This window comes from Elephantulus edwardii, unplaced genomic scaffold, assembly GCF_000299155.1.
Source record: "Elephantulus edwardii isolate Elephantulus edwardi_28Jun2011 unplaced genomic scaffold, EleEdw1.0 scaffold00094, whole genome shotgun sequence".
NCBI classification, from domain to species: Eukaryota; Metazoa; Chordata; class Mammalia; order Macroscelidea; family Macroscelididae; genus Elephantulus; species Elephantulus edwardii.
Genome location: NW_006399844.1, coordinates 9,275,845 through 9,302,102, shown reverse-complemented (window position 1 = coordinate 9,302,102; position 26,258 = coordinate 9,275,845). Strand labels below are relative to the sequence as shown.

Genomic DNA, 26,258 nt, shown 5'->3' with positions numbered 1-26,258 from the left:
CCCCACAAGAGACAAGTAAGTATTGGAGCCCAATATATAATCACAATGACCAAGTCAGGTGTGTAACATTGCCAGTACAGACTTTTATTAAGTTTAGTTATAAATAAAATCTCTTGACATTGAAGATATAGTTCTTGCAGATAAAGTCCAAAGACAGGAAATGAATCTCCTCCCAAATGCTGCTTCTTATCTTTAAAGTAGCCTCAAATTATTACTAAACTAATAAAGTAATTTTGTTTCAGAAAGTGATTTGATCTATTTTATTTTCAGTTTTTGATAAATCCATGAGTGAGATGAAGGATTATTGCTTTTTGTCTGACTACACATAGAGAAGCACAACATGAAAATAAAAGGAGAACTTTTAAAAGTTATTTTTATGGTAAAGTTGGAACAGGTACTATCAAAGTCTATCAGTTTATTAAGAGATACTGGTGGCTTTGGATAGTAAAGAGCCTATTTTGTCATGTAACTTGTGGAAGCTTCTACCAGCTTCTCAGAAACTTTCAGCTAAAGAGGATGAGTAAAAGAATGCAATGAAATTATATATCAAATTAAACAGTATTTGAAAAATGTAATTACAGATACCAGCCAGCACCTTGTTTGTGGAACTGTTCTAACATATATGATTGCTAATGATAAAACCCAAATTAGAGATCAGTAATATCCTATAAAAATGTCACAGAAAAGACAGGCAACTAAATATGACTGTCAAATACAAAGTGAAACAGACAGAGCAGAGGAAACATTCAAATGACCAATGATTAACAGCAGGGAGTTCTGCTGGTGTAGTCCAGAAGGAGTTGTACTACAAATCCAAAGGCTGTGCCTCTCTGGCAATTTAAATCCACCATCAGCTCTGAGAAGTAACCTCTTCCTGTGCAATTTACAGTCTTGGAAATCCAAATATCAAAGAAATGGCAATGAGGAGGAAGACTGATTAATAAAGAAGGCACTACTATTATTGCAGTAGGCTGCTCTGCATCATCAAATTATAGCCGACCCTCCAGTGGGTTTTCAGAGGTAGTTATTACACAAGAAGAAACTATCCATCTTTCCTCCATACAGCAGTTGCTGGATTCAAACCATGTACCTTTGGCTTGGCAGTACAATTCCTTACCACTAAGCCACTAGAGCTCCCCATTAGCTAACATTTACTGAGCTTCTACTATTTGCTAGGTACCTTAAATTTACAAAATGTAATAAAGAATAATAATAAAAATGGGAGGGAAAGTATGGGTTAAAGCCCTGAAATAGAAGACTTGGAAGAGGTATAGTGAGCCTTTTCAGCAGCCTAATGTGGAGACTGGACAGTTAACAAAACTGCAAAAACAATATACATGAAAAGAAGCAATCTGCCAAAAAATTTGAGCCATGTATCACTGTTTCCTACTTTGCAGGTAAGATACTGCATTGCTGGGCAAAACATACAATACCCTAAGTCAGAGATTAAGTTTCTAGCAGGATTGTGATGTATATGTTTTCTTGTTTAGGTTACTGTTCCAGTTTATCCAAATATGAAAAATTTGGGTCTGTTCTAATGTCACTTCCTTGATCATGGCTGAACAAGGAACTTTTAACTAGCTCATATTACAATGAAGACATTTTTATTTTTAAAATGTGAGAAGAGCCTAAGAAATCTGCCCAAGATCTTGAAGCCAGAAATGCAATATACATTTGAAAATTAACACGATAGTATGACTCACAATGTGAATGAAGGATAATGTGAAATACAATGTTTATGAACTTTGTAAGCAAATCAATATAAAACAGAAGTTAAAAACCAAAAAATAACTGACACCAATGGTATCCTGTCTCTAATAACTGTGATATTACTACTTCAAAAATTCCTAATGTTCTTTCAGGGATAGTAACAACCCCACTGAGAATCATTAAGATAGATAATGCTAAGACAATGTAAAGTGGTGTAATTGCCTATGATAAAATGTCTCAAATACTAACATACACGTGCTACTGTGGCAAAGAAAAATGAGCCGGGCAACATCAAACTTTGTGGATCAAATTAAGGATTTTTTTTTTGCCTTTATCCTAAGAGTGATGAGAAGTCTTTATCCTAATAGAGATATTGTACAATTTTAATAAGATCATTTTGAGTGAATTTTATGAAAATGGATTGTCCAACTAATAGCAACCCTCCATTGGGTTTCTGAGGTTGTCAATCTTTATGGGAGATTAACAGCACATCTTTTTTCCTGAAGAACAGCTAGTCGGTTCAAATTACCAACCTAGTTGGCAGCATGACACATCACACCACATGACAACAGGGCTCCTAAAAATGGAAAGGTTTAAAAGACAATTTGGGACATCTATGAGAAACCCTTGCCCCTAGATTGACTGGTAACATTATAATCAATGGAGAAAAGGCTTAAACTATCAATGCTTCATCTTTCTTGGATCCATAATCAACACACTTAATACCAACAGTCAAGACCGGAAGATGGACTGCACTGAGAAAGTCTGAAGTCAGGGACCTCTCCAAATTCCTGAAGAACAATGAGGTCAATTTGATGACTAAGATGCACTTTATGCAGGCCATGGTCTTTTCAGTCACTTGCAATGTATCTGAGAGCTGAACAACAAATAAGGATGACAGAAGAATTAATGCCTGTGAACTGTGGGGTTTGAGAAAAGTGGAGAGTTTCCATGGACTGCCAAAAGAACCAAGTTATGTCTTGGAGGTGTAACCAGAATGCTCCTTGGAGGCAAAGATGATGAAGCTTCATCTCACATACTTTGGGTATGCTGCTAGGAGAAGCATTCTTTGGAGAGGGACATCATGCTTGGAAGAGTGGAGGGATGGTGAAAGAGATGAAGACCCTCAACAAAGTGAATTGACATGGTGGCTGCAGCAAATGACATGAGTGTGTCAAAGATTGAGAAGGGCACAGGATGGAACAGGGTTCAGATCTGTTAATAGGGTGGCTATGAGTCATACTCGACGTGACAGCACCTACCAACAGTGGGAGTTCTGGGGGCCCAGTGGTAAGAAGTTGTGCTATACTCCCAAAGGCACATGGTTCAAATGCACCAGTTGTTGTGCTGAAGGAGGATAGGCAATCTCCTCCCTCTGCTTCTAACTTAAAGGATCAGCTATGGGTCAGTTCTGACTCAGCAGCACACAACAACAAAAAGAATACTTAAAGGCATCCCAAAATGCTATTCTTCATAAAAGCAATAAAAGCACTAGCTTAAAAAATGAAAAAAAAAATTTTTTTTTAGAACTTTGAAAATGAAGCCTTACAGGAACCTAAGCAACATTTATTCAAGAAATGATGAATCTTGGAAGGTACGATGAGAGTGAGCTTGACCATATTCTACTCCCATCCCCACCTCCAAACTTTAGCTCTGTTAGTCGCAACTGAAAAGTCCAGTCATGGTAGAAACTAACAGCCTGGCAGTTACTGGAGAGAACAGAACTCCTAAGCCACATTTCCAGGTAAGTTATTCTTTTATCTCAAAAAAAAAGGGGGGGGGGTCAAACTCATTGCTGTCCAGTCAGGTTCCAACTCACAGTGATCTTCCATGAGGTTTCTGAAGTTATAACTCACCTGAGGAGCAGGTGGTGGATTTGAACTGCCAGAGGCTCAGCCTTTTGGTTAGCAGCACAACTCCCTATGGACTAGACCATCAGAGATCCCTTTCAAAGGCTGTAAACAACAATAGTAGGAGACTGCCTCTTTCTGCCTTGGAAATGCTGGTAGATCTAACGATAGGGGAGGCAAGGTCTTTAGATTCATGGTTGGACAACCTACCTATGAACAAAATCCCACTCTATTTGTCTCTATTTGATCATTGTGAGTGTTTCCCCAGGGGTATTGGTAAAAACAAAGAAAATAATAAAATGCAATAACTGAACAAAGGTTATCTTAAAGGCTAGATGACAGTAGGGCAAATAAGAAGCTAACAAAAACATAAAAAGAAATGCTTGGTATCCATAGAGGGAGTGTGAAAATCTCCAACCTTTCTGCCACAATCTAGAGAGCTGCTATTGTCCATGATTATGCAAAAGGTGAAGAAAGCTGCCTCCTGAAAACATAACCAAAGAATGTGACACCAAGTTTCACCTTCCTTGCCTGTTAAGCAGCCTGGATACTTCCTCCAAGACAGATTTGCCTGTTCTGGAGGCAGTCCATGGGATACTCAATACTCTTTGCCAACACAATTCAAAGACATCCATACTTCTTCAGTTTTCCTTATTCACTGTCCAAGTTTGACATGCATACAAAGTAACTGAAAATACCATGGCCTGATCAGTAGTCTTTAAACTGACCTTGATGCTCTTCAGCATTTTAAAGAAGTCCTTAAGAGCAGATTTGCCCAATGTAACACATCTTTGATTTCCCAAGTGCTGCTACCATAGGGGTTGATAGTGGATTCAAGTAAAACAAAATCCTCAAAGGTCTCAAACTTTTCTCCGTCTACTTATTGGTCCAGTTGGTAGGATTGTTTTCTTGATGTGAAGTGCAATCCAAATTCAAGGGTGTAGACTTTGACCTTTAGTTGTCCCTTAAGTCTACATTTTCTGTAAACACATGGTCCATACACAAGGGGACAAGGGGAGAATCAATCAATAAAAGTGTCCCTGAAAAACCCCAGATAGTCGACTTCCTAGGAAGGGAGCACTGGTGGCACAGTTGTGTCAACCCAAGGGTTGCAACTGTCTCACGTGGTTTAAATCTATCGGCAGCTCTGTAAGGGAAAAATGGGCAATCTCCTCTCTTATGATTTAAAGCCCGTGAAAGCTGATGGAATATCAATGAATTGAAATCTATTCAACAGTGAGTTAAAATTGTTTGTGAGACTTAATAGAGGAAAAACTTTAATCAGTTATTTTAAAAATGTTCAAAGAATTAACTGAAGCCATGTCTAAGAAAAGTATGAAAATATTTCACCAAACAGGTACTAAATAAATAGAAATTATTTGAAAAGGATAAAATAAAGACCTTAGAGTTGAAAAGTATAACTGGGGGGGGGGGGAGAATAATTTAAAAGGCTCAACAGCAGATCTGAGATGGCAAAAAGGATTAAAAGTGAACATGAAGACAAGTCAAATAAATTATCCAGTCAGGGAATGAGGAGATGGGCACACACTCTCAAAGACCATCAAGTGTACCAAGATATATGTAATGAGAGTTCCAGAAAGTGAAAAAATAAAGAGACCAAAATAGTATTTCAAGAAATGATGACTGAAAGAAAATGTCTCAAATTAAGGAAAACCATTAATTCACAAATGCAAAAAGGTAAACAAACCTTAAGCAAGACAAACTCCAAGATAACCAAATGTGGATATTCCATCAAACTATTTAAAAAGAAAACAATCTTGAAAACTAGAGGAAATAATTCATCATATATAAAGAAAATTCAATAAACTTGTTTCTTTCTCATCAGAAACCATGGAGATAAAGCAGTGTGATGACTTCCACAAAAGGATAGGAAAAAACACCCAAATCCTGTCAAATAAGAATTCTGTATCTAAAAACAACTATTCTTTAAATATGAAGGTGAAATTAAGACAGTAAACAAAAATGGAGATTTGTTGCTAACAGATCTATCCTATAAAAATTTTGACAAAGGGAGTCCTTCAATCTGAAGATAACACTCCATATTCAAAACTTACAAGATCAAAGAGCACTGGTAAAGATAACACAGGTAAATATAAAAGACAGTACAATGTATTTTTGTAACTTCTTTATTCTCCTGATTACAAGACAACTTCACAAAGCCATAATTAGAAATTTTTGATAGGCTTACACAATGCTTAAACATGTAATTTGTATACAATTATAGCACAAGAAGGGACAAATCTAAAAAAATGAAATACACAGTTTTTAAAAACCCACAACCAAGGATATTAAGATGATTCTGCAAAAACATTTATTTAACATAAATAACCATAACAGAAATAGATGAATAAAATATATAGAAAAAAAGACATGTAGGGGGAAAAGCAGCAAATGGCAGGTGTAAATCCTATCTCAGTAATTATAGTTAATATATTACCTATAGTTATATATATAAACTCTAACACAGTTAAATCATATTAACTATAATTGAAATGCATCAAAATAGAATGACAAAATATTTAATTATGTACTATCTCTTAGGGATACTCTAAATTCAGACACAGTAAGCTAAATGTGAAAGGATGAAACAGATTTATCATGCACTAGCAATCCAGAGAGCTAAAGTGGTTATCTTAATGTCAGAGAGAATAAATTTCAAGATCAAAATCGTTACTATAAATGAAGACTTTAAATCAACTTGATACGTTGTTGTTGTTGGCAGCGGTCAAGTATATTTCAACTTACAGTGACCCCATGTGACAGAGAACAGCACTTCATAAGCTGTAATCTTCAAAGAAGCAGATAACCAGGTTTTTCTTCTGAGCAGCTGCTGGGTGGATTCAAATACTCAACCTTTCAGTCAGCAGCACGTACTTCACCAGGACTCCTTTCATTTAGAATGAACCAATGTCTAAAACACTCCAACAGCAGAATACACGTTCTGGTCAAGAATACTTGAAAAATTCTCCTGAATAAACCATGTTAGACTTTAAAACAAATCTCAATAAAAAGGAAACTATAAAACGTTTTCTGATTATCCAAAATTCAAATCTACTGCCTTGAATAGATTTCAACTCACAGCAACCTGGCACAGAAGGACACAGAACACTAACAGAGCTCCAAAGGTTGGAAATCCTTATGGAGGCAGACTGCCTTATCTTTCTCTGCTGAAGTGGCTGCTGAGTCAGAAGACAGGCAAAGCAATTTGCATCCAAAAAAGGTAGCAGGCTTGAAAACCCAAATTATACTCTTATACACATAGGGTTGCCCTAAATCAGAATCAACTTGATGACAACTAACAAAAAACTTACGATACCTCAACAGACACTCAGTAAACCAATTTCTCATTCTAAGACCATCTTATCTCTCATCTCTATACATTAACTCTGATCCCCACGTTTTTAACTCCCTTCTATTTCTCTGATGGTTAGTTTTAGCTGTCAACTTGGCTAGACTATTACTACTCTCCAAGTGGTTTAGGCTAACACTAGTGATCTCCCAAAGTAATCACTTTGCTTTATCTAATGTGATACAATCAATCCACTGAAAGAGGGGTTTCCTTTGAGTGTGTTGTGCCTTCAAACTAGTTTGTCACAACACACTCTGTTCTGTCAAGTTTTTCTCTTACCTGAACAGTGGACCTCGGGACGTAAGACTGGAAGTTTTCTGATTTTAGACTTACTAGCCCCACACAATCGCATGTGTGAAGGAAGTCAATTCCTCAACCATGTACCATGGTTCAGATTTTCTAGATAACTCTATATTCTCCTCTAATTCTTTCTTCCATGTTGACATAAACAGAAGATTTCCTCTCCCTTTTCTTCATATACAAACATCTGGAAAAAAGTATTCTATACTCACTACATGTACTTACTGAAATCTCCCACTCAAAAGATCAGCAAATGGTCCTTTTTTGTTTTTAATGGTCCATTTTTAATACTCAGTATAGATTTAAAATGTTTCAAACTCTTTACATATTCTTCTGGAAATTGTGTTTCACTTAATCTTCCAGAATCCAACCTCTTTCATCCTTCCTCTTCAATGGCCAATTCCTTCATTATCTCTTTTCTCAACCTCAAATTCTTTTTCAGAATTCTACTTTTGATTTACTTTTCACTCCATACATCTTAGATGGCCTCTGAATATTTTAATTTACTACAATGCTCCTACGTAATTGCGGGTTATTGATGAGTCTCTTTCCAGAGTCCAGTTTCTCGGATCATTTGTTTAGCATACAGATTAAATAGGTATGGAGAGAGAATACAACCCTGACGCACTCCCTTTCCAATTTTAAACCATACAGTGTTTCCCTGCTCCATTCAGACAACAGTCTTCTAGTAAAAGTACTAGTTACACATGATCACAATTAAGTGCTCTGTAACTCTAATTTTTCTCAATGTCAGCTATAACCCGTTATGATCAACACAGTCAAATACCTTTGCATAGTCAATACAGCACAAATAGACATTCTCCTGGTATTCCTTACTTTCTAGACAGGATCCATCTGACATATGCAATGATATCCCTGATGCCACAGCCTCTTCTAAATCCTGCTTGAATTCTGGCAGTTCTGGCCGTTTTGGAATGATATTCAGCAGTATTTTGCTGGGATGTGGTATTAATGATATTGTTCAGTAGTTTCCACATTGTTGTATCACCTTTCTTAGGTATGGGAACATATAAGGACCTCTATCAATCCGCAGGCCAGACAGCTGTCCTCTAAATTTCCTAGCATAGATGGGTGAGTGCATCCAAGGCTGCATCTGTTTACTGAAACAAGTTAATTGGCATCCCATTGATTTCTGGGGCCTTATTTTTTTACAGTGCTTTCAATGCACCTTTCACTTCCTCTTTCATTGCCATTTGGTCCTGTTCATATGGTACTTCCTGAAATTTTTCAGTGTCAATCAGTTCTTTCTGGTACAGTGATCCGGTGTGTTTCCTCCTCCTTTTTTTATGTTTCCAGGGTCATTCAATATATTACCAATAGCATCTTTCTCTATTGTGACACAAGGCTTAAATTTGTTTTTCAGTTCTCTCAGCTTGAGAAATGCAGAGCAGTTTCTTCCCTTTTTATTCTCCAATTCCAGTTCTCTGGACATTCCATTATAATATTCTTCTTTGTCCTTTCAAGTTGCCCTTTAAAATCTTCTGTTCACCTGAAGTGCTTTTTGGAGGCAAGAATGATGAGGTTTTACCTCACATATTGTAGGAAAATTGCTAAGAGGAGTTATTCCCTGAAGAAGGTCATGATGATGGGAAAGGTGAAGGGCTGACGAAGGAGAACAAGACCCTCAACCAGGGGGACTGACCTGGTGACTGCAGCAATGGGCTCTTGTTTGTCAGGAAGTGTGAAGGTAACACAGGATAGAACCTAGTGCAGATCTTGTTTCACAAGGTTGCTATCAGTCATACTTGACTGCACCCAACAACAACACACAATACAATGTTTCCGACAGTTCAAATAATTATACCTAGGCAATAATTTGATAATTTTTTTCTGTAGAGAGGCTGTGGCAGTAGGGTCATCACTGACAATGACAAATCAATCTTAGCTAAAAGCAGAGAGTACCAGAAGAATGTCTGTGTTTCACTGACTATGCAAAGGCATTTGACTGTGGACCACAACAAATTGTGACTAACATTAAGAAGAATGGGAATTCCAAAACATCTGACTGTGCTCATGCGAAATCTATACTTGACCATGAGGCAGTAGTCAGAACAAAGCAAGGAAAGTATGGCTCCAAATAAGGAAAGGAGTGCATCAGGGATGCGTCCTGTCTCCATACCTTTTCAATTTATATGAAGAATAGATCATTCGGGAGGCTGGTCTTTGAGGAGGAATGTATCATCAGAATTAAAGGAAGACTCATAAACAACTTGTGTTATGCAGATGACAACCTTGTTTGCTGAAACTGAGGAGGACCTGAAGCATCTGCTGCAGAAAAGTCAAGGACTGCAATCTTCAATACAGATTGCAGCTCAACATCAAGAGAACAAAGAGTCTCACCACTGTGCCAATTGCCAGCACGACAACAGATGGAGAAGGGATTGAGATTCTTAACAATTTCAGCTTGCTCAGGTCCACAATCAACACTCTTGGCATCAGCAGCCAGAAGTCAAAAGACATACTGCATTGGGAAACTGCTGTCAGGGACTTCTCGAGAGTGCTTTCAAGTGCAAAATGTCGGTCGGGAGACTAAGGTGCACCTGATCCAGGGCATGGTCTTCACAATCACTTGTAATGCATCAGAAAGCTGAACAATGAGTAAGTATGACAGAAGAATCAATGCCTTTGAGCTGAAGAAGAGTACTGAACTTGCTATCGACTGCCAAGATTACCAACGGGTCTATCCTGGAGAAGTTAAAATAAAGTTGCTCTCTGGAGGCATGGATTTTGAAGCTCCATCTCACACACTTTGGGCATGTTGTCCTTGTAGAAGTACATCATGCTTTTAAGGGCGGAAGGACAACGCAGGAGAGGAAGACCCTAGATGAGACGGACTGACACAGTGATTGGGGTAATAGGGGCTGGTGTGTTGGCGACAGTGAGACTGGCTCAGGATAGGCCAGGGTTCAGAGTTATTGTGCATAGGGTTGTTATGAGTTGCAGGCAACTCAACAGCACATAACAAAGAGGCAGAAAGCAAGTAAGTTATACAGGCCTTAATGTCCATCACATCTATTTAATTCTGCCACTGTAGTCTAAGAAACCACCATAGACTATATGTGATCTTGCCTGTGGGTCAACAAAATTTTATTAATAAGCACTACAAGTTTAGTTTTCTTTAATTTGAAAATATAAAAACCATTACATTTTGGTTGCCTTTGTGGTCAATAAAAAAAACTGCTGGCATTCTGGATCTGGTCCACACGAGTCTCCCAAACTCTAATATAGCCTTAAAAGCCTTCTGAGTTCCATAACTGCATTTCTAGTTACCTAACTAATCTTCTCAATCTGTCTCATACATTTCTACTGAGCCACGTCTACAATGTTATCACCCTAATGGGAGATAAAAATAAAGACTAGCGTTCTCTAGCCCAATCCTAACACAATTTTATTATTATATCTGTACCTTCTTTACGTATTCCTGTTTTAATTATGAAAAGAAAATTGAGGAAGGAGTTTTTAGCAAAACTGAACCATTACTTTAAATCCTTTACTACTCAAATTACTATTACATTCTTTAGCATGAATTTGCTAATAATATTTTACAGTATGAATTAAGAAATTCTTACCCAACATTGAAAGGAATTAAATTTCCTGATGTAGTCACAATTTATATGTTTTGGCATATTAATTATCTATTATTTAATTTGAACTATAACTAGCCTATGTCCAGAGAAGTAGGAAATTATCTGGTTACAACAGACAAAAAGCTACAACTGAAACTGCACTAATTTTGACATACTGTAACGTTCAGATATATACTGAAATTTTAACTTTCTCTTAATATCAGCAGTCAGGAAATCAAAAGATGAATTGCATTGGGAAAATCTGCTGTCCTGAGTGCTGAACAGCAATGGTTTAAGTCTAGATGCAAAGGTGCGCCTAATCCAGGCCATGGTCTTCTCAATTACATGTTATGCTTCAGAGAGTTGGACAGTGACTAAAGATGACAGAGTATAGATGCCTTCGAGTTATATTGCTGGTGAAGAGTCTTGAACATACCATGGACTGTCAAGAAAACAAATAGGTCTGTCTTGGAGAAGGGTAAACGGACAGTGCAGAAGAGGGAGACCCCGGATGAGATGGACTGAATACAGTAACTGGGGCAATGCAGGTTGGTGTGTCAGAGTTAGCGAGACTGGCTCAGGACAGGGAAGGTTCAGGGCTGCTGTGCATTACATTGCACACGAAATGTGCTATACAATGGCACATAAAAACAATAACATACTATGACAGGTTGGAGGCAAGAGTGGCATCCAATTCCTAAACAACATGCCTCCAGAAACTCTATGAACTTTGATAAATGTCAACCGTTGTAGAGGGGCTTCAGGCTTTTGTTCATAAGTCATGCACAACTTGAATGCAATCAACAACAACTTAACCACTGTCAAGTCAAACAAACTTCCAACTAAAATGAACGTAAGAAAGGCCTAAAAGACTTGTTGAAGTTTTCAAGAAAATGCTTTAAAGATTTAAGGTGGTAAGCTTGAGGACAAAGCATAGGGTAGTCCTCCTATCAGGTTAAGTGGTTTAGATTTTAAATAAACTTGGGTTTTGGAACAAGGGAGTAAGAATGCTTATAGAAGGAAGATCAATCTGACAAGAAAATGTGAAATGAATTTCAGAGAAAATATTAAAAGAATCCAATAAAGAAGTTGTAAAAGTGAAGGCAATGGGACTAGCAAAAAGAACAGACTAGAAATAATGAAAGAAACATATTATGTCATAACATACAGTCAAATACATATGATCACAAAATAGCATCACAAAAGGATCTTACTCAGATTGGGTAAAAACTTTCGCCTCCACTGACATTTCTTATACCTTTAAACAAAAGAACATTTATTTCTAATTAGTTCTGACAACTTTAAAAATAACTACTTAAAGATAAGTAACAGACTACATTTCAAACTTCCCACTTTTAAACTATAAACAGAATTCAAATGCTAAGGGTCCCTCCATGAAATAAAATCCTGATCTTAAATTTGGGCTTGCAATGGCTTTTGCGGAAATGCTGGAAGTAGGAATACACTACTCTGTTTCACTGCAGCTTCTCTCCACATAAATCCACTACCCTACTCAGCAAGGGAACAACAAAATACCTTTTTAAAGCACTGATAATTTGTTGTGACTTAAATTAACTTTGAAATATTTTAATATGTAGTCAAACATCACACATATTCAAATAATGTATCAATTATGTATACTCTATGTATACTGAGATAAGCGGAAATTCACCAGATATATTTTTTACTATACTAAAGAATAATTGTATATTCTACTCATTAAGAACTAAGCTGTAGCTCCCTTACAGGTTGTTTATTGGCTAGGTTCCACCAAAGAAATGCAGAGATAGGATATTGGAGATAAAAAGAGTGAAGCCAGAGTATTTGTTCTTGTTTCTTCTACAGATTCAGCTCCTCTGGACAGTTCTAGACCTATCAAATGACCCCGACCCCTGGCATCCTGGGGCCTTCATCCTCACCCTACCCTCATAACTGCTTGCTTCTTGCTACCACTAGGCCTCACCAACTCATTTCTGGCTTATCAAGTCTTTTCTGAGTTGCTTAAACATCACCTTTTTTGCTTATCAGTCATCCATAACCTACATAGCCAACTCTCTGCATTAAAGTTCTTCTGTGCTTCATAATTTAAGTGATATACTCACAAAATAAGTATGCTTATATCACATTACTGCTCAAAAACTATTTACAAATCTAAAATAGAAATATACTATACATAGCATTCAATGTACTCCACAATCTGATCCAATTCTGTTATAATCATCATCTGTAACTACATTTTCTTAGTCTCTTCTCTAGTCACATTATTCCACAAAACTTTCCTTCACTTTCATGCCACTCTGTATTTCTTGCTATTAACTCCCAACTGAAATGATATCCACTTCTATTTTCTTATTCATTTAAAGCCAAACAAATCTTTTAGGATGTTTAAATGCCTATTCCTGCTGTAATTCCCTACAGCAAAGTATATTATTTAAACTTTCTTAACTCATTAGCATTTTAAAATTAATTATTAATAGAATGGAAGAAGTATAGTCAGACACACCTGAGTTCAAATCCCAGGCTTCTCAGTTATTAGCTGGGTGGCCTACAGTAAAACACTTTTTACCAATTAAAATATAGGTAATATAAGGGACTCTGGGGGCACAGTTTCTAGTGTGTTCCCTGTTAACCCAGAGGCTGTACTTCTCTGGCAGTTTGAATCCACCAGCAATTCCTGAAGAGAAAGACTGAAAACCTTGGAAATGTAATGGGGAGTGGGGGGAAGTTGCTATAAATCACAATGGACCTGTTTAGTTTGGTTTGATACATAAGAGATACCATTTTAATCATTAAGTATGTAATCCAGTGGCATTACTTACCCTTACAACACTGTGCAACAATCACTACAATTTTCCAAAACTTTTTTCATCATCCTAAAAAGAAACAACTGCCCTCATTATATGGTAACATCACATTTTCTCCCTAGATTCTGCTCACCTAAATCTGTCTTGATGTATCTGCTTATTCTAGAGATTTAATGCAAGTGAAATCTTAGAGTATTTGTCTTTTTGTATATGGTTTGAATGGTGGTGTGATGAATTATATGATCTGAGTTCCTGCTTTCAATTATTCTCGATATATATACCTTTGAGAAATTAAATTTTAATCTTTTGAAGAACCAAATTGTTTTCTACAACAGCTATAGCACGTTATATTTCCACGAGCAATTCAAAAGGTATTCTACCTTTCTAAACTTCAGTCTCCTCACATGTAAAATGAGAACACTACTCCTCAGGGTTATTAAGATTAAATACATAAGCAAAGGGCACACAAGAATACTCAGTACTGTCAGTCTTCTTTCCTCATGTCAATGTGTTATATTAATGTTTACATACCTATTTCCCCCCTAAATTCTAAACAGGTTCAAAGTAGCACTGTAACACTGTTACAGTATTAGCTGCTGCCAAGTTGGTCCCCAGCTCATGTTAACCTTAAGCACAATTTTCCAAAACACTGTCCAAATCCCCACAGTCAGCATCACATCAGACTACTGAGCTTCAGAGTTTGCACAGGCTGAACTTTAAAAATAGACCAAGAGGAAAAAAAAAATAGACCAAGAGAACCAAGATGGTGGCGGTGGAGGAAACAGCATAAGTAACTGGAGGAGCAGCTAGCTGCATAGAAACAGGCCACCAGAAAGACCAACATGGCACACAGAGACCAACGTGGAGCTACATGGACAGCTGGAATTTTGAGTCAGAACTTGACTCTGGAGAACATTATGCTGAGTGAAATATCCCAGTCACAAAAGGACAAATATTACATGATGCCACTGTTGTAGAATGGGACTGTCCTTGGGGTTGGGGAGAGACTGAGTAAGATGGGTTCAATAATGTATATTGCACTGAAACAGAGGAGGGAGAAAACTGTTTAAAAGAGATATGTGACTAGGTATTTCTGTCATCACAGGAGTCTAGAGCGAGGGCTCCATGGTGGAGGGGACCTGGGGGAGGGTTTGTAAAACAATGAAAGAATCTTTTCTTTTACTTTTCCATAATTCTTGACTCATGTACTTATAACTTGTTAGTTAAATTTGTGTCTTCTAGGTTGCAAACCCCCCATGATACATCTTCAAGGATATGAACATGTACGGCTAAACACAATTAATAACAGTGCATCTAAATTCCAAAATCAATCTCCATAATAGTCTATGTGTTTCCTACTGCCAAAGGGGCCCTTTAGAGTAGTGAGAGAAGATCTTCACCCTGAAACCCACAGCGTCCCTTTTCAGCAGGAAGTAGCTAAGAGAATACGCCATCCCCTTTTCCTTATGAATCAGGGTGAAGTCTCTCTCAGGGAGGAGTGATAGGGAATGGCAAAGGACACACTGACAAAGGAGATTAATCAGAACTGACTTTGACAAGCACTGTGGCAACTGGACAATTAAAACAGACATTCGGATGACGGGGGAAGAAGAACAAACTGGGGAGGAGGGTAGAGAAAATGGTGCAGCAGTGAAGAAGTGAAGACCCCAAATCCCTGTAAATGTTCATTAAAATTAATAAAATTTAATAATAATTTAAAAAAAGTAATTAGTTTGGGAGCCACAGGAGCAGTGAGCTGCGCGCCCTGGTGGAAGTCACCAGCTGAGCCACTATGGGACCCACTCACCAGAGCATGCAGGTCAGTAGGAAACTGACTGAGTTTTCTTAAGCCCCACCAGGAGTGAGCAGGTCAGTAGGAATTTGACTGATTTTTCCTGGGCCTCACCGATGAGCCAGGAGCGAGCACATCAGTGGAAATCTGACTGAGTTTTCTTGGGCCCCGCTGACCTTCTAGGAGCAAGTGAGTCAGTGGGAATTTGACTGAGTTTTCTTAAGCCCCGCTGGACCCAGGATCCAGCTGGGGCAGGGGCACCTGGGTGAGGGCTGCTGGGTAAGAACCACTGAGAGAGAGCCACTGGGTGAGAGACAAACAGCCAGAATTTCAGTAGGGACCTCATTTGTGAGCACAGCTGGACAGCTGAAATTTGAGTGAGGTCCCTGCAAGTGGATAACCCACCCCGTTGTTGCCCTGCGCCTGCCCCGCCACCCCATTCAGTTCCATATCTGTGCCTACATATCCAGTCAATCAACTTGCCTTTAATCCAGAGAACCCTGATCTGACTTAGCTATAAGAGGCTGCTCTCACAGGCCCTGAACGGAACCTTCCCTTGAGTCAGAAGTACAGAGAGAAACACAGGTAGGTTAGCTGCCCCACGAATTTCTAGGGCATTGTCTTCAGATCCAGAACTTATCAATGTGATGAAAGAAGCAGGCTATCTCACACCCTACACAGGCACAAAGCAGATGTTACCCCAAAAGGTGACACAGTATCAATGGATTTCCTGCAGTCAGAAAGTCTGATGGAACTTTCTGACACAGACTTTAAAACAGTAATTCAGGCAGCGAGTGACTCAAGAGCATGTGACTCTTGCATTTTTAATAAAACGAAAGCCATAAAAACAAAACAAAACAAAAACAACAATAATTGAATATTTTCAATGGGTGAAAGAGAAACTGGAATTACAGGACACTGCAAGCAAAACCAGGAGGAGCTTAAAAAAACAATCCTGAATAATGCAGATAAAACAAACGAGGCATTAGTGGCACTGAAAAAACAAGAAACCATGATCCAAAATATGATGTCCAATTTCAGATGCTGTCAACATGAGGGACACATGAACAGAGCTGAAGAGATGGAACACAGAACCAGTGAAATAGTAGAATTGTCACCACTGATCTGCTAGAGTAAAAAGCAGAATCAAAAAGGAAGGAAAAAGAAAAAAAATCTAAGAATAATGTGGGACACCATCAAGAGAAATAACATGCACATCACCAGAATCCCAGAACAGGAAGAAGTAAAGGCACTGAAAAAGTTGTGGAAGAATTACTAGAAGAAAACTTCCCAGACATAATGAAGAATGAGAGAATATATATTCAAGAAACTGAGAGAACACTATAGACCCCAAAAGAGAAACACTAAGGCTTTTCATAGTCAAATTTGCCAGAACCAAAGATAAGGACAGAATTCTGAAAGCAGCAAGGGAGAAACAAAAAGTAACCTAGAAGGGAGAGCAGATAAGATTAAATGCCGATTTCTCAGCAGAAACCATGTGAGCAAGAAGGCACTGGAAAGACATATATCAAACATTCAAAGAATGCAATGGTCAACCAAGAATATTGTACCCAGCAAAACTGACCATCAAATATGAAGGAAAGATATCAAGATAGTCCCAGAAAAACAGAACCTAAAGGAGTTTGTAAAAACAAGACCAGTACTGCAGAAAACACTGAGATATGTCCTTCTTAAAGAAGTGCCACAGAAAGAAGCATGAACCAAAGTAATTAGCAAAAACACCAAAAGAACTCAACAAAATGATAGCAATAAAACCCTGTCTTTCAACAATCACATTGATTGTGAAGGTTTGAATCCACCACTGAAGAGAAAAAGAGTAGAAGACTGGATAAAAAACCAAAATCCATCAATATGCTGTCTACAAAAGGCACACCTGAAAAAGGAAGATAAAGACTAAAAGACTTTAAAAAAGGATTGGTCCTTTACCATTTCAAAATAGGTACCCGGGCCTCCCAGCAGATTTGAACCCTGGTTCCCTAGCATGTTCTCAGCTTCAGAATTATGATCCTGACAGAGTGCTGACAGATTATATCACACGGCTTGAGGCACTGCAGAGGCGACTGGGGACCACACAGTCAGGTTCAACTACTCAGTTTCATGCTGGCATGAGAAGATAATCCTTTGAAAACATCACCAATTGAGATTTTAAACAAAAACATCAATCTAAGAGATTTTAAATGAACTTCCTTTTGTAAATCACTGGTTCTTTTGTGCTTTTGTATTGTGAATATTCATTGGGACCAATAGGAACACAGCTTATGATTGTACACAAATCCCTTGCCAGCACAGGAAAACTGGAATTTGTGTATATATAAAGCATTGTGTGTGTATTCATGCACAATAATCATTAAATTACCTGTATATTTGTGGAATGCTAATTTAAACGATTAAGTTATAAAACGTGTATTTATCAGATGGGTGAAAAGATTAAACTTTTGCACATTATGATACTGCTGAATGTGTAGCTTGAAGTGCCCTGCACTTTTCTTAAAAGGCTACTGAAGTTACATGTTTCTGCCTAATATATTTGCTACTGGTGATACAGACAGAAAATGTCACTTGTAGAGACCTATTTTTGTATAATGGTAGAAGTTTTGAATTTTATGGGGTATTTTGTCAAGTACTGAAATAAAAATTACTTCACCATTAAAAAAAAAAAGGATTGGAAAAAAGGATACCAAGCAAATAGCAACCAAGAAAAAAACAGTATCTATGATAAAATAATTTTCAATGCAAAAACCATCACAATGGACAAGGAAGGTCAGTACGTAATGCTTCAAGGGTCAATAGAACAAGAGGACATAACAATAATAAATAACCATGCAACAAATGAAAGACCTGCAAAATATGTAAAATGAACATTAACAAAACTGAAAAAAGGAAACAGACAACACTACTATAGTAGTTGGCCAATACACCACTCTGAAGAAAAGAGAACTACCACAAAAAAAATCAACGAAGATGCTCAAGAATTAAACCACACAATAAACCAATTCAACCTCATAGATATTTATAGGCTAATGCACCAAAAAAACCCCACAAAAACCCTCCACAGTATACCTTCTTCTCCAATGTGCATGGAACATTCTCCAGAATAGATCACATTTGAGGTCACAAGGCAAGCACCAATAAATTAAAAAACACAGAAATAATACAAAGCATTTTCTCAGACTACATTGCAACAAAATTAGAATAACAAGAGGATAAAAGAGAAAAGACCATATACTTGGAAACTGAACAACACCTTGCTTGAACATGAGCAGGTACTAGAAGAAATAAAAAAATGAAACTAAAAAGGTTCTTGAAACAAATGAGAATGAAAACACCACTTACCCAAACCTCTGGAAAACAGACAAAGCAGTAATCAAAGGTCAATTTATAGCAAAAAGTAAACATACCAAAACACAGGAAAAAGTGATCATTGACTTTCTAACCCAGCAGATCCAACAAATTGAAAAAGAATAGCAAGAAAACCTGACACCCTCTAAAAAACCTGAAATTATAAAAATTAGAGCAGAAATAAATGAAATAGAAAACAGAAAAACCAATTGAAACCACCAACAAAACTAGGAGTTGGTTTTTTTAAAAGATCAATAAAATTGACAAACTACTAGCAAAACTAACAAAGGAAAGGCAGGAAAAGACACAAATAATCCGAGTAAGAGATGAAATGGGCAATGTCACAATAGAACCAACTAAAATAAAAAGGCTAACATTGGAATATTATAAAAAATTATACTCTAATAAATATGAAAACCTAGATGAGGTGGATTGATTCAGTGACTGGGGTAATCGGGATGGGTGTGTCAGAGGCAATGCAATTGGCACAGGATAGAGCAGGGTGTAGGGCTGTTGTACACAGGGTCACTATGAGTCGCAAACGACTCGATGGCACATAACACCAACAACAGAGGAAATGGACAAATACTTAGAAATTCATAACCTACATAAACTGACACAAACTGAAAAACTGAACAGCTGAACAGACAAAAGAAGAAACTGAAAAGGTAATAAAAGAAACTTCCAGCCAAAAAAAATTCTGGATCAGATGGTTTTACAAGGGAATTTTATCAAACATTCAGAGAAGATTTGTCACCAACGCTACATAAACTATTTCAGAATACAGAAAAAGATGGAATTCTCCCAGACTCATTCTATGAAGCAAATATATTCTTGATACCAAAGCCAGGTAAAGACCCCACCAAAATAGAAGACTATAGGCTAATATTTCTCATGAACACAGATGCAAAAATCCTGAATAAAATTCTTGGTCAATAGAATCCAACAATACTTTAAAAAAAAAAAATTCATCATGACCAAGTGGGATTCATAACAGGTTTGCAAGGATGGTTCAACGTAAGAAAAACAATCAAAGTAATTCATCACACTAACAAAGCAAAGAACAAGAATCACATGATCCTATCAACTGATGCAGAAAAGGCCTTTGACAAAATCCAACACCCTTTCCTAATTAAAACACTGAACAAAATAAGATTAGAGGGGGATTTCTTCAACATAGTAAAAAGGAAATATGCAAACCCGAGCCAACATTGTTCTCAATGGAAAGAGATTAAAGGCATTCCCCTTGAGAACAGGAACTAGGCAAGGATGCCCACTAACACCTCTCCTATTCAATAATGTATTGGAAGTCTTAGTGATATTAAGATAAGACAAGGAAATAAGAGGTATCCAAATTGGCAAAAAGGAGGTGAAATTATCTCTGTATGGAGATGATATGATAGTATACTTAGAAAACCCTAACGACGCAGCAAGAAAACTACAGGACATAGTTGACCAATCAGGATACAAGATCAACATAAAAAAAAAAAATCAACTGGATTTCTCTACAGTGACAAACAGAATACAGAAGTGGAGCTAAGAAAAACAATACCCTTCACAATAGCTAATCACAAGATTAAATCCTTGGGAGTAAATCTAACCAGAAGCACAAAGAATCTATTCAAAGAAAATTACAAAACATTACTACAAGAAACAAAAAAATACCTGAGGAAGTGGAAGAATATCCCTTGTTTATGGATAGGAAGACTGAATATAGTGAAAATGACAATATTACCAAAGACAATTTACATATTCAATGCAATCCCAATACAAGTACCAATTCCATTCTTCAACAAGATGGAAAAAGCTATCTCCAATTTCATTTGGAATGGAAAGAGGCCCCAAATAAGCAAAGCACTCCTTAAAAAGAGAAACAAGGTAGGAAGCATCTCACTCCCTGATTTCAAATTCTATTACACTGCCATGGTGGTCAAGACAGCATGGTACTGGTACAGTGACAGACACATAGATCAATGGGATAGAATTGAGAATTCATAAATCAACCCATCTACCTATGGTCAACTGATTTTTGACAAGGAGATGAAATCAGTTAAGTGGGGAAACGACAGACTTTTTTAACAAATGGTGCTGGCAAAATTGGAAAATTATCTGTAGAAAACTCAAGCAAGATCCACACCTCACTTCATACACAAAAACGAACTCAAAGTGGATCATGGACCTAGGCCTAAAACCAAGGACAAAAACTTCATTAAAGAAAAGCTTGAAAAACTCTAGAAGCCCTAATCCACAATATAAACAGTCTTCTAAGCATCTTGAAAAATCTACAACCAAGATAAAATAGATGAATGGAACCTGCTAAAAATCAAATCCCTATGCACATCCACAAACTTCTCCAACACAGTAAAAAGGGAGGCAAGAGACTGGGAAAAAATATTTGGTATGACATGTCAGATAAGGGACTTATCTATATTATATAAATTCATCTAGAATTTATATAATACTCGAACACCACAAGATAAAGGTAAATAACCTAATTGGAAAAATGGACACAGGATATGAACAGACACTTCACCAAAGAAGACATTCAGATGGCCAACAAACACATGAAGAAACATTCAAAATCCCTAGCTCTAAGAGAGATGCAAATCAAAACAACTATGAGATATTATCTCACCCCAGGAAGAATAGTAAAATTTAACAGAACAGCAAACAACAAATGCTGGAGAAGATGCAGAGAAACTGGAACCCTTACTCACAGCTGGTGGGAGTGTAAAATGATGCAACCACTATGGAAAGCTGTGTATGATGCTTTCTCAGAAAGTTGCAAATAGAACTATCATTTGACCCAACAATTCCACTACTGGGAAGATACCCTAAAGAGACCATAACCGCCACCCAAGCAGATATATGCACACCCACGTTTATTGTGGCTTTGTTCACAACAGCAAAGAGCTGGAAACAACCCAAGTGCCCAACAACAAATGAATGGATAGAGAAGCTGTGGTGTATTCACACAATGGAATACTATGCTGCATTAAAAAAACAAGGAACTCATGAAATAGTATACAAAGTGGGTGACCTTGGAGGACATTATTCTGAGTGAAATATCTCAGTTACAAAAGGATAAATACTGCATGGTGCCACTGTTGTAAAACAGGACTGACATCGGGTTTGGGGGGAGACTGAGAAAGAGGAGATAAATAATGTACACTCCATTGAAACAGATGAAGGAGAGAACTGTTTAAAAAAGGATATATGACTAAGTATTACTGTCATGACAGGAATCCAGAATGAAGGCTGCATAGTGGAGTGGACTTGGGAGGGACTATATAACAATGAAAGACTTTTTCTTTTACTTTTCAAAAAGAAGAGCGAATTGGGGGGGAGGGGTAGGCAGGGAGAAAAGTGCAACAATGAATGAAAGGAAATCCAAAGTCTGTAAACTTCCATTAAAATTTAAATAAATAAATAAAGTAGGCCAGCCACCCAGCTCTGTCTTTCTAGCTTGTCTAGGCCTAAAATCTCCACTGAAACCTGTCCAAATTACAGAAACTTCCAAGTCTTCACTGACAGACTGCTGGTCTACAGAAAGGCTACACTGGGTAGGAACTAAAGAAAGGTTTCCACAAGGGAGGAGACAGAGATTCTACCACTGAGCCATTCCAGTCACCAAAAAGACTTACAGGGTTCTGCACATAATAAAGATCAGACATTAACACATAGCACATCTTTAAACACCTAAAGGCAAATAAAATACTTGGGATCATTCAAAAACGCAAGTGCTACAATTAGTAACATTCTCAATACTCTTATTTTAAAATTACATAGTTAGTTGGCTGAATAGAAATCTTGACATAACTACTACCCATAATTTTTTATACAATAATATTTTAAATTATTAATAAACAAAGAATGAGAAAACTTAAGTCATTGTTAAGGAAAACTTCTGAAAATAGATGGTGGTGATTTTTAAAAAGTTCTAGAACTCAGACTACTAGGAGCTGATTTTCCATTAGGTTTCTGAGGCTGTTAATCACATAGAATTTGCCAATCTTTTTCTCTTGGAGCCACTGGTGGATTTAACTGCCAGAAGTGTTGTCTTTGGATTAGCAGTGCAACTCCCTACAAAGTACGGCACCAGTCTTGATATTGTTAAGTGTTATTGAGTAAGAATCACCTGATAACCGACCCACCAATGGGTTTCAAACTGTAGTAAACTGTACAAGAGATCACCCATCTTTCTCCCGTGGTGCAGCTGATGGATTCAAACCACATGCCTTTGTGTTGGCAGTACAACCACTCGACAGCTCCCTGTAATCCTGACAGTGTGTGTGTGTGTGTGTGTGTGTGTGTGTGTGTGTAATTAACACAAGTTATCAACCTGTATATTTAACAGCTGTAAATTTTTACTGTGTTAATTATACCTTAACAAAAATTAAGGCGTATAGAGCTAATTATGGAAGAAAAATAAGAATCAAAGAAGTATCAAATATATTCGACTATCTACCTATTATGCAATTAATAAAAACGGAAAGAAAAGTTATTCTTCTTCTAGGACAAAAAGAAACTGACATTAGCTGGTGGAAAAATCTTCGTCCTAAAAACGACAAAACATGAAGCATACATTTGCTCAGAAAGCAGGAGGCTAGGAAATGATGAATGAACTAGGAGAGGGAGGAAGTGGGAAGAACACTGTTAGAACTGGTGGGATATGATCAATGAATTGTTTAGTGGAAAACCAATTTGCCCTTTAAACTTTCACTCATAATAAAAAACACTGTGAGCTTCTTTCTTCAAACATTCTTTTTTACAATCTTATAAACTGTATTTTACAGATACACTGTATTTACAAAGCAAATAAAGACAGTAAACTCACAAGGTAATTAAAACAAACCCAAAATTCTTTATTTACAACTACTCAAGAGAAAAACATAGTTCTCTTACCTCCTCCTCATCATCAGAATCATTCCCAAACACTGATGGCTTTTGCAAAACAGGTTGCAACTGCTGTGTTTTCTTTGGCAAAATAAGCCCATACCTGTATTTTTTGTTTTTTGAAATAAAAATCACATCATTATCTTCAAATGTTAAAAAATAGTAACACATTTACTATCTCTTCCAGATGATGACACTACCAAGTGAAGAAAAGTCATGGCCTATAAACACTTTAACAGATTGTTTCTGATCTTCAATGATCTCAACACTACAGGAAGCCTAATTACTATTGTAATTATTGATCTTGATTTGTGGACATGGGTTTAACTCAATCACCATCTTTATCTAGGGAGGCAAGGGACTGAAAAGTCATTTTAAACAGTGATGTGATTCGTGAAGCAAAAGTAACTTGTCCTCAGGTTATAGGTTAGCGGAAAGCTCAGTTTGTGTACACTGAAAAGAAAACCAATGTATATTAACCTTGATGTCTGATAAAAGTCAAGAAAGTAGCTAGATCTTTTTCTACTAGGTACTTTTATTTCAAGATAATGAAACCAATATGAAGTCAATGGGGAACCCATCATAACACTGTTTCACAAATACATTAACTTTTTAAAAGTTGACATTAACTGAAAAGTCTGAGGCTAAGCTCCCATCACACTTTAAAGCTCCCTTGCTTTGTCTTGAAGCATCTGAAAGACTCATCCCACTAAGAGCCAACTCATTTGGTTAGTTGTGTTTTGGCCTTGAACATTCAGGTATCACGGGAAGCCGCATCCGAAGAATCCCCATCAAACAGAAAGCCTCCACATAGATACGTATGTGTCTCTTGTGGCCACGTACAGCCCAGCCCACTAAATGCCTACTCTCTTCTGCGGCTTCTCTGCACATTTCTAAACCGAGGAGGGAGGGAAGGAATCGGGATTTGCGCTTCTGCCAAGGAGAACATGGCCTTTTAAGGAAGCCAGCAGTGCAGTGTCTCTCTTCTCACTGCTCCTAAGAGCATCCAACCGGGGAGAAACTCAAGCGCGGGGTAGCAAGCAAGACTGAGGGGCCTCAGACCGAGCTTTTGGAAAATAGAAAAGTCTCGCTCTCTGCCCCTCAGCCTAACTTCCTTTATTTCCTCACAAGTTTCTCCCTCAAACTTCGGACTTCCAACCTGAAAAATGTATGGGGGAGGGGAATAGGTGTTTCTCAGGAATCCTTGGCTTTCCCCGCCTCTAACCCTGACGACACAGCCCCTCCACTTCCAGTGCACTTTTCCTCCTCGGCCCCTGACACAGTCGCCGCCGATCCTCGATCCCCAGCCTGACCCTAACTACCAGATCACTCACTGCCTGCCCGGAATCGCCATCTTGCTCTGGTCTCCGCTGAACGTGGCCGACGCCGACGTAAAGCCGACGCAAGCACTGACGTCGTCACGTAAACTCTCGCGCGGCTCTGGTTGGCCTGGAGCTGGCTCCGCGTTTGGGTCGGTTTTGTGACTCATCTCCGAGCTTCCGGAAGTTGAGTTTTTCGCCGTTTGCTTTTGTTTCGTCACCGTCCAACTACCTTAAGTAGAGGGAGAAAGTAATAATAAAATAATACTGGGCCCAGCGAGCTGCATCAACATTACTAAGAAATGCAAATCCTGCGGCCTTCCCCCAAATCTGCTAGATCTGCAACTTTCGGGTGAATTTGATGCTCTCTCAAGTCTGAAAGCTACCAACCACCCTTGGCCATTGAAAGCATAGTCCTTAGCGAATTGCGCTGCTAAACTAAAACCCGCAAATCTTCGGTTCAAGTCCACCAGAGAATTTGTGGGACAAAGATGGGCACTCTCTACCCTAAGATTTAACGGCTTCACTATGACAATGAGAGAAAGTGAGGCTGGTGAATGAGCTTTTGCTCCTGTTAATGCTGGTTCTGGGTAACTTGATAACAAAAGCGTGCAAAAGCTGAAACCTATGTAAGCCGTGGTTACCGGTTATTTTTCCATTAATACAGAGCAGAAAAAATTCTATTGAGCTCAGCTCCCACCGGTTTTTCAGTGTATGCTAATAGTGATAATATTGTGTATGATATGAAATCTCAGATTCATTTCCTTAGAATGGGAGCTGCTCAGAGCTGACGCTGATTCTCCAGCGAGTTTTGAGGAGTTTTTGAAGCTGTAAATCGCATGAGAGGGAGATGACCCATCTTTAGAATCAGCCTGCAGAGTGGCTGGTGGATTCGAACGGGCCTTTAGTTAGCAGCACAACTCCATACAGACTACCCATCAGAACTATGCCATAGTATAAAGATCAAAACCAAACGTCTTTTCCAACTTACAATTTTACCGCAAAGCCGTGGTTCTGCCGCCAGCCTCCAGGCAAAAGAAAAAACACGTTTTGAAGACAAGGATTGGAATGGGAAAAGAAAGTTTTCCGTTATACTGGTGTAACCTCCTGAATCTGTCTCTCCGTCTTAGAGATTGCAGGGGCTTATGTAGAAGAGGAGCAGAGCAGTGGAATGTGAAAAATTTACACTGTGTCCTTTTTTTTTGTTCTGAGGCTCTTCCATCAGTGTCATGGCCTAAGCTAGTTGGTCAGGTCTTATCAGTATTCTGGA

The 26,258-nt window shown here is 38.0% G+C and overlaps 1 protein-coding gene across 1 annotated transcript in view; it reads right to left on the bottom strand.

Annotated features, from left to right (window-relative positions):
* NSRP1 (nuclear speckle splicing regulatory protein 1) overlaps window positions 1-25,023 on the bottom strand; it is a 41,386-nt gene extending 16,363 nt beyond the window's left edge. The window contains exons 1-2 of the mRNA XM_006890989.1: window positions 25,004-25,023; window positions 23,679-23,772 (exon numbers count right to left, since the gene is read on the bottom strand). Coding sequence (XP_006891051.1) covers window positions 23,679-23,772; window positions 25,004-25,023 — 114 coding nt within the window. The remainder of the gene's footprint in view (window positions 1-23,678; window positions 23,773-25,003) is intronic.
* Between the last annotated feature and the right edge of the window lie 1,235 nt (window positions 25,024-26,258).